The following is a 9456-nucleotide window of genomic DNA, read 5'->3' on the forward strand; positions in this document are numbered from 1 at the left end:
AAAAAAAAACACACACACACACACACACACACACACACACACACACACACACACACACACACACACACACACACACACACACACACACACACACACACACACACACACACACACACACACACACACACACACACACACACACACACACAGGGAAAACACCAAAGAGACTTTATGAATTCATTCACAGCTGAGGGTATTCTGGGACATTTAAACTGCTAATTAAATGTAGGTTTTTAAAAACGCCTTCAGGGAAAGTTGGTCTTTCTTGAACTTGCACGTTTATCTCAGAGCTCTCTTTTTATTTTATTTAAACCTTCACCATTTTGCAATAGAAAACTCTTGAACTGTTGGAAATTGATTGTGTGTTGAGTGTTTAACGCTCCTTTACAGAAGACGTTTTCTAAACATCAGGTGCTATGTTCATGGAGCCATGAATGAATGTTTGAAGGAATCACATCAACATTAAAATGTTTTTCCATAACTGATCAGAAATGTTTGACTGGACTCACATGCGGCTGTTTTTCCATCCTGCTGCTGAAAGACAAACTGAGTGCAAAGAAAGAAGAAACCTTGTTGTTATTATTATCTTGTAATCTTAGGAATTCAATTATCTCCGGTTTTTTTTTTATTTTAATGATAGATTTGAAAGAGTTAATTTCATGATCATCAGCTCCAGCTTGTAATTCAAACACTTTTTAGAGGACACATTTGTTTTTTTAGACGTCACACATACACAGACACACACACACAGAGACACACAGAGACACACACACAGAGACACACACACAGACACACACACACAGAGAGACACACACACACACACACACACACACACACACACACACACACACACACACACACACACACACACACACAGACACACACACAAAGAGACACAGTTACAGACACAGAGAGAGAGACACACACACACAGAGACACACACACACAGACACACACAGACACACACAGAGACACACACACAGACACACACACAAAGAGACACAGATACAAGCACACAGACACACACACACACACACAGAGAGAGACACAGATACAGAGAGACACAGAGACACACACACACACACACAGACACACACACAAAGAGACACAGTTACAGACACAGAGAGAGAGAGAGACACACACACACACACACACACACACACACACACACACACACACACACACACACACACACACACACAGAGACACAGATACAGGCACACAGACACACACACAGAGACAGACAGACAGACACACACACACACACACAGAGACACAGATACAGAGACACACACACACAGAGACACACACACAAAGAGACACAGTTACAGACACACAGAGAGAGAGACACACACACACACACACACACAGAGACACAGATACAGGCACACAGACACACACACAGAGACAGACAGACACACACACACACACAGAGACACACACACAAAGAGACACAGTTACAGACACACAGAGAGAGAGACACACACACACAGAGACAGGCACACAGACACAGATACAGACAGACACACACACACACACAGAGAGACAAAGATACAGACACATACACACACGCACACAGAGACACATACACACACACAGAGACACACAGAGACAGAGACACATACACACAGAGACAGAGACACATACACACAGAGACACATACACACACACAGAGACACACAGAGACAGAGACACATACACACAGAGACAGAGACACATACACACAGAGACAGAGACACACACACACACACACACACACACACAGGAAGCTATCCGAGTCCTACCGTAGAGTGAGTCATCGTGGTCAGGATGAGTAACTCAGCCTGTTGGAGGTTGAGCCAATGACGGCGAGGCGGCGCTGGCAGACGGGACGTTCCAGCTGGAGGGCAGTAGGTCAGACCACCACAAACCAGGGATCCACCAATCAGAGGCCTGCTCGCTTATCAAAGACGATATGTGGCAACCTGCACATTATCTGTATCCGTGTTTTATTTGACCGTGAAACCGATAAAGTTTAAAAAAATCCAAAGTGCGCTACAGCTCTGTGTCTCTCCCTCTGCTTCGCTTTCACTCACCACTTCAGTACTTCTGTATATTATTTTGAAATTGACGTTTAAGTTTAGTTAAATTTAGTATTTAGAAGAAAAAAAAATAACATTTGTAACATTCCAAAAGATTTAGATTTTTGATTTTCTTTTTACTGTAAATGTACATTGGTTCCAGTATCGGTCAACCCCTACTCTAGAACATTATCTCCCATTACGGGTAAGTAACGAAACTCCACAAATTTCTAGGAAGATGGGGGGGGGGGGGCTGGCCTCGGAGCCCCCCCGTTTGGCAGCAGCTCCCTCACATCTGAACACCTGCAGAAAATATTATTTCAACTGACTGATGGACTCTCGAAAGGATCAAACTAAACTGTAGAAGGGCCATAAAAGGGTCAAAGGGTCTGAAACGTGTCTCACTGCTCAGTCTGTGTCATCGTCTGTCTGTCTGCCCGTCTGTCTGTCTGTACTTGGAAATCAGTGACTGGGGTTTATGAAACCGAACAATGGTGCCCGATGTAAAAAACAATAAAGAGTTTTACGGAATTCCTCCTGGACAGTTTTGTGTGTTCTAAATGGGGGTTTCTGATCAGCTGAGACGAAGCGTGCAGCTTGTTGGGTTTGAATAAAAATGTTAATCCTAAAAATGGGCCGAGGGGAAAAATATGCTGAAGGCCAGGTTAATGTTACACCTGACTCAGGGGGGGTTTTGGGGCAAATTTTACAGTTTGAGAGGTAATGTCACAGATTAGAACGTGCTCCATAAATTTTCATTTAAAGGAAATACATGTGATTTGCATATCATGGGGGGTGGTCTGGGTGTCCTCCCAAGGGAAGTTTTGACCATCAACGACTTCATTTCCTGTATTCGGATACATTTTTATGCACCAATTTACGGTGAAAATCCCTTTATTTAGCCTACGTGAAGAAGAAAAACACAGATGACAATTCAAAATATATCAAAAATATGATGGAAAGTATGTTGTTGCGTGTCATTGGGCATCTTTAAGTGGGTATATGGAAATCCTGGAGCTTTCTTAGTGGCTATACTGCGTATCAGAGCCTGACCGATAAAAGGATTTTTAAGGCCGATACCGATACATATATTTAATGATTTAAAAATCCGATATTCAGATATATCGGCCGATAATCCAGAAATGCGCAACTTAAGATATGAAACTTGAAGTCCTTTTGAACAAAAAGACAACAGACTAAGACAAACTATGTAACTACCACACTCCTTGTTTGGAAAATGCCCAATATCGGCCGATAATATCGGCCGGCAGATATATCGGTCGGGCTCTACTGCGAACACCTGCGTATCACGTAGACCACACCGCTGCATTTATGGGTAATCGCCACATTTTATTTGATGTTTACTTCCGAGTCTCACTTGAAATAATTGCAAATCGGAGGCTGCAATATAAGTTCAGAGAACTTATATTTACATTTCTAATGACCGTCTGTCCTGGAGAACGTGTAACTCATCATGACGTAATTTCTTATCCAATCTTTGATGATTATTTGACCGATTTGAAACGGGCGATCAATAACGAGGAGAATGGATTGTTTTCGTAGCTGGTCAGACACCAGGTTTTATTCAACAGATGGACAAACACTGAAAGGCAGGTCACATGTTTCTTCAGCAGCAGCAACACAACGCATCATTTCATAGTTTGTACAAGCTTCAAATCAAACTTTATATTATTCAGATTTAAAATAACGTATGTACAAGATCTACTGTGTAGACAGAGAAGAGACAGAGATATACAGTAGAGAGAGAGAGAGAGCATTTGTTTGTGTATCTGATTAAAGTTGGTCGTTTGTCTCTCCATAGAGTAAAAACGATGCTCAAATTCTCATATGGAGATCAGGTGACTCACAGGTTGAGATCACAGAGTTCAAATGAGAACTTCAATTGAAATATTTGATTATAGGATTAGGATTTTGGTCCGTTTAAAAAAAAAAAAAAAAAAAAAAAAAAAAAAGGGACAAACAAGTGCTTTTAAATACGTAATAATATCTTGTAGCTCCAGTTGTTCGTGATGATTATTATTAACATTGAGTTTGTGCATATCAGACTCTGAAAGACTGAGTAAAGAGCCTCACCTCCTCATGCTCCCGAAAAAACCATGACACTGAATCTACAGAGATCGGCAGGTGTCACAGAAAACATAATTTGGGCATTCAATATGCATATTTTATTCCCTCCATGAGATATGTGTGCACTAAAAGACTTAAAAGGGATAGTTGAGATGTTTTGAAGTGTGTTTGTATGAGCTACTGCTCAACAGTCATTCCAACCGGATGTCCCTCTGTCTCTGTGTTGGGGTTCTAACCTCCGGCTGATTTCCTCAGATCTCTGCAGGGTAAATCCAGACAGCTAGCTAGACTATCTGTCCAATCTGAGTTTTCTCTCGCACGACTAAAACTACTTTTGAACGTACACATGTTCCACCTAAACAAGTTAAAGCTATTTAGCAGAGGCGCGCTGCATAGCACCGCCCAAGACGATTGTGATTGGTTTAAAGAAATGCCAATAAACCAGAGCTTGTTGTTCTCCCATTCAGGAATGCTGTGTGGACTTGCCAGACCCTCCTCTGCAGCGCTGTGGAGGAAGGTCTGGCAAAGCGAGACTAGCGTGTTAGCTACAGTAGATGGGCGGTACCGACACAGAAGCTAAGCGACGTCCTGCTGTGGACGGGAGCAGCAGCTAAAACGCATTATGTCAGTTTAAGTGTGCGCTATATTTAGAATATTTTCAGCGCTTTCCCGTGCTGTCAGACGGACCTTTACAACGGGGAACTGAAGCCGTTATCTCTGCTCTCTTCAAAGCCACCAGACTCCTCTGACTAAAACAGTGATTTAACCTCTCAGGACACGGGAGTTGCTGCTCTACTGCTGCCTCGGTCGGTTAGTTAGTGTTATTGTGTGACTTTGGTAAGTCCGAAGACATCCCGAGTCGAGCGTAGCCAGTACAACAAGTCGGAGTGTAAGCTCTAGCCAGGTTAGCCGTTGTTAGCAGTACCGGTTGATAACAACGGATTACGCTGTAGTTTGTGCATAAAAACGCCGTAGCAACAATGTCGACAGAAAGAAGTTGGACTCTGTGTATGACAGATTTAATGAGACACAAACTGAGACAGACGTGGTAATAAAGTGTATGTTACTACAGCTTCCCCTACAGTCGATGCACGGAGCAGCCCGGTTGGGTTTTGAGGTCGGCTTTGCGTGGGGAACTTTCTGAGTCGTAAGTCCGATTGCAGGGGGCTTTTCCATTTGTAATTTCCATTTGTAATTTCCAACTTGGAACTCGAGTACCCGAGTACAAAAGTTACGCACCAAAACCCTTTAAAAAAACGGACCTACATCAAAAATGTGCATATTAAGTGCACACATTCATAATGCGAGGCAGAAAGTGTTCCTCTGTGACAGCTGCCGGGCTGTGTACATATGACGGGTTGAGGAACAGGAAGCCACATGTGGCTTTAACGCATCATCAGAAACAGCCAATGGGAGGAGGAGGAGGAGGAGGTGTTTATCAACCACAGTGAAAAATAGAAATGCTTAATTAACGGTAGATAACGGGATATAACTTTGTGTCTCGAACCATCACAGATTAGAAACCACACAAGGAACACGTGTATCCTGTGTGTGTGTGTGTGTGTGTGTGTGTGTACTGTTGGCGTGTCCTTGGCGTGTCCTCGGCGTGTCCTCACTTCCAGACTTTGACGATGCCGTCTCTGGACGAGGTGACGATGAAGCCCTGTGTCGTCTGAAAGGTGGCGATGTCGGTGATGATGTCGTGGTGTCCCACGGGCAGGGATTCGGGGCCGCGGCGAGGCGAGTCCTCCACCACGCCGCTCTTCTGTTTGCTGTGGATCTCCTACAGAGACATTAAGGGCTTTTATTAACACACCTTCAAATGTTAAGCAACGGTTGAAACATCTACAACTACATTTTCCAAATCAGCCTTTTTCTTCTTGTCCATCCCTTCTCGTTGCACAGTTCATTTGAAAGCGTGTGTGTGAGAGTGAGTGAGTTTGTGTCTGTGTGTGTGTGTGTGCGCTTGGGCTGCAACCAACGCTTATTTTCATTGTCCATTAATCTGTGGATGTTTTCTGGGTTAATAGATCAGTTGTTTGGTCTCTAAAATGTCAGAAAATGGTGAAAAATGTGGATCAGTGTTTCCCAAAAAAGCCCAAGATGACGTCTGCACATGTCTTGTTTTATCCCCAACTCAAAGATATTGAGTTTACTGTCCCAGAGGAGAGAAGAAACTAGAATATATTCACATTTAACAAGCTGACATCAGAGAAGTTTGACTTTTTAAATAATAGCTGGCGATTGATTTAATAGTAGACAACTAATCGATTCACCGTTGCAGCTCTCCTGGGTGCCTATCCAGAGCGTGTGTGCACCCACCTGTACGACTTCGGTTCCTTCGATGATCTTCCTGTTGTAGAGGACGGACGGGCAGTGCAGCGAGTCGTTGGCTCCTCCTGCTACGATGTATGACCGCTCCGGATACGCCAAGTCCCAGAACCTGAACACCACAAAACAAACATTACATTATTACAACTTTAACCAGTTACAACTCCGACAAGCTGCCGGCGGGCCAGGCCAACATTACGGTCTCCCAGAGGCTGTTAACGGGCCCCGATTTAAAGCTAAAGTGAAGACAGAGGTCCGCAAGACACAATACATTTAGCCTGACGTGGTCATGTGGTGGCAAATTTTATTTTAACCATTTGTTTAATGATATTAACCATTTGTTTAAAGATTGTTTTATAACGCCACAAGATTTAGCTTCTTCATGTGTAGATTCAAAAGACTCCAAGTGAAATAGTTGGCAACTGTGAACTATAGCCTAGAGAGTTATTTAGTTCTACTAGCTTGAAGCTCCTCACATTGTTGACTTTTTGCTTAGATAGAAGTGGAGAAGGCCGATGACTGTTTACGACAGTGAGAACTACGTAGGTTTCTGCCTCCTGAGATAAACTGATGTTTAGGCTAATGTTAGGAACAGAGAGCAGAGGGGAAGCTGAGACAATGGTTTGACTGTTAATGATGTCCTCTCTTCAACTATGGCCATGCTAAAGATATTTAGAGGGGTGGCTTGACAGAGGTCTTCACTATATGATGTTTGGATGTTTAGACTTTAGTCTAGAAAGACATTTTCAGTTGTGCTGCGTGTACCTTTGAAACAGTTTTCTCCATTTGCAAATGTAAATAAATACTCAAAAGACCAAACTTTGGTTTAATTCTCAAACAGTCGTTATTTGTTTTGATTTTATCATGAATATCACGAACGCTGTCATACTCAAGATTCTAGTCAGAATAGGAGTCTGATGCTGCTCCATTGGGCTGCGATTATGGGGCGTGTTTCAACCCAACCAGGAAAGAAAATGCCTCTGCACTCCATTGGACAGACCTACAACCAATCGGAGCAACGGAGACAGATGTCACAGAAGCTGGCAGGCTTCGACAGAGCAAAGGCAGAGGCGGCAGTTTCTGTGCCGTGCGGACGGGTGTGGCGATGCGTCTGCGTACGGGATCGCGGTTCTCTGTTCCTCTTTTAAAATCAACGCGCTGTCGATATCTTCTATAACAGACGCGACGGCAGCCATCTTTGTTGTAAAAGAATTCAGCCCAAGCGCTCTTTGGTGACGTGGGTTGATTACGTTTACTGTTGATCATCTGTCCATCATCGTATAAAGCGCATAAAGAGCATAGTTGCTCCACAATGGATCAAGTCCAGACCCAACTTCCTGACCTCAGATGTTGGGGGCGGGGCTAAGTTCGGCTGACATCCAGGCTACTATACATTTTACACTGATTTGTCAAATTATTCAAGTTGGGAACAGATTTATTGAAGTATTTGTGGAAAGGTGTTTTATATTTCATTAATAGTGTAATAACTTAACCTCACAATCAGAACAAGCGGATACAAAATAGTTTTTGTCTTGTTCAGACCTGATCCGCATGTCTGATCCAGCAGTCAGCAGCAGAGGGTTCCCGTCAGCAGGACTGCAGTAGATCCCGTGAACACTGTGAGGAGATGGCTACACACACACACACACACACACACACACACACACACACACACACACACACACACACACACACACACATCATTCCAATATTCTCTCCATGTTTTAGATGTTTTTGGTCTCAACTCACTCCTGAGGGAATTATCCTGTAACCCTGCTGCCAGCCAGTGGTATTTCTTTTAGCTCTTTAACAATTGGCTGAAATAAGTTATTATTTTTAAATAAATTATTAGCAACAAACAATCCGTTCTTTAATGTTGCCAACTGTTGTTTTGTGCATTTTTTTTTTTTTCCCTACAGAGGCACATTGTCATTCATACATTGGTATCATAAAAATACTGATTATAGCTGCTTTAAGCAAGACTTGAATCAATCAACCAATGAGAAAATAATCTGAACTGAACCACCTCTGAAAACATGAATCGCTTTTACACGCGCACACACACACCTACCTGCATCTCAGAGAGTGGTGGTGCAGAGCTCGCCCACAGGGTGAATTTACGATCTCCGGTCTCCATGTCCCACATGGAGACTTCATTATTCCCTTGGACAGCTACAGACAGACAGACAGACAGACAGACAGACGTTAGTTAGATCTGAACTAGATATCAGATGTGAACAATCAAACACAGATGATCCACTTCACTGTGTTTAGTCTGACCTCACCATCAGCTCCTCCAGAGTTAACGAGTAAAGAAAGATGATCTGAAACTCCTTCAGTCCGTATAAACACTGACGATATTCAGCGTATTAAATATGACCGACGGAGATCATTCTCGCCCTCTCACCTGCGATGACAGATGATTGGTAGAGCGGATGCATCAGCAGCCGTCTGATTCGCGCCCGGGCAGGGTGGGAGTGGTTTGAGATGGGGAGCTGGAACCGCATATCCCAGCAGGCCATGGTGCCGCTGCTCGTACCTGTAGAGGGAAACACCCACCCGGCTAAATACGTGCAGTCGTAGTCACAAAGCTAGGAAAAAAAAACACGGCTTACGGTAGGGTTCCACACAGCGAAACACCTCGCGAATTTCGGCCAGCGAAAGTTTGCCTCGGGGGCGTGGTCGCGAAAACAACACGCAAGACCCGCGTGTTTTTAAATATCCCGGGCTGTCAGAAGACAAGAGGGCGGTAAAAATGCACAGCAGCAAACCATCGGTAAAATGTTAGCTCATAAATGCTCTGGTAACCTGGCTATGTAGCCTAGCTGCCTCGCTTTTGTTTACAACGAAATGTAATGTCCGAACATGCTAGCATGTGACCTGTCGGCTAGCTGAATCATTTTAAATGTGTTTAAAATATCTCCAGTGGTCTGTTTGGTGGTGTGTGTTTGCCCTGTTTAAGTTCGTGTGACATATA

The 9456-nt window shown here is 43.5% G+C and overlaps 1 protein-coding gene across 1 annotated transcript in view; it reads right to left on the reverse strand.

Annotated features, from left to right (window-relative positions):
• Nucleotides 1–4744: 4744 nt before the first annotated feature.
• Nucleotides 4745–9456, reverse strand: part of pik3r4 (phosphoinositide-3-kinase, regulatory subunit 4) — a 47246-nt gene continuing 42534 nt past the window's right edge. The window contains exons 17-21 of the mRNA XM_028581344.1: nucleotides 8887–9018; nucleotides 8551–8651; nucleotides 8022–8110; nucleotides 6471–6591; nucleotides 4745–5931 (exon numbers count right to left, since the gene is read on the reverse strand). Of these exons, the coding sequence (XP_028437145.1) occupies nucleotides 5761–5931; nucleotides 6471–6591; nucleotides 8022–8110; nucleotides 8551–8651; nucleotides 8887–9018 (614 nt within the window). The 3' untranslated portion in view covers nucleotides 4745–5760. The remainder of the gene's footprint in view (nucleotides 5932–6470; nucleotides 6592–8021; nucleotides 8111–8550; nucleotides 8652–8886; nucleotides 9019–9456) is intronic.

The sequence above is a fragment of the Perca flavescens genome, chromosome 6 (genome assembly GCF_004354835.1).
Source record: "Perca flavescens isolate YP-PL-M2 chromosome 6, PFLA_1.0, whole genome shotgun sequence".
Classification (NCBI taxonomy): Eukaryota; Metazoa; Chordata; class Actinopteri; order Perciformes; family Percidae; genus Perca; species Perca flavescens.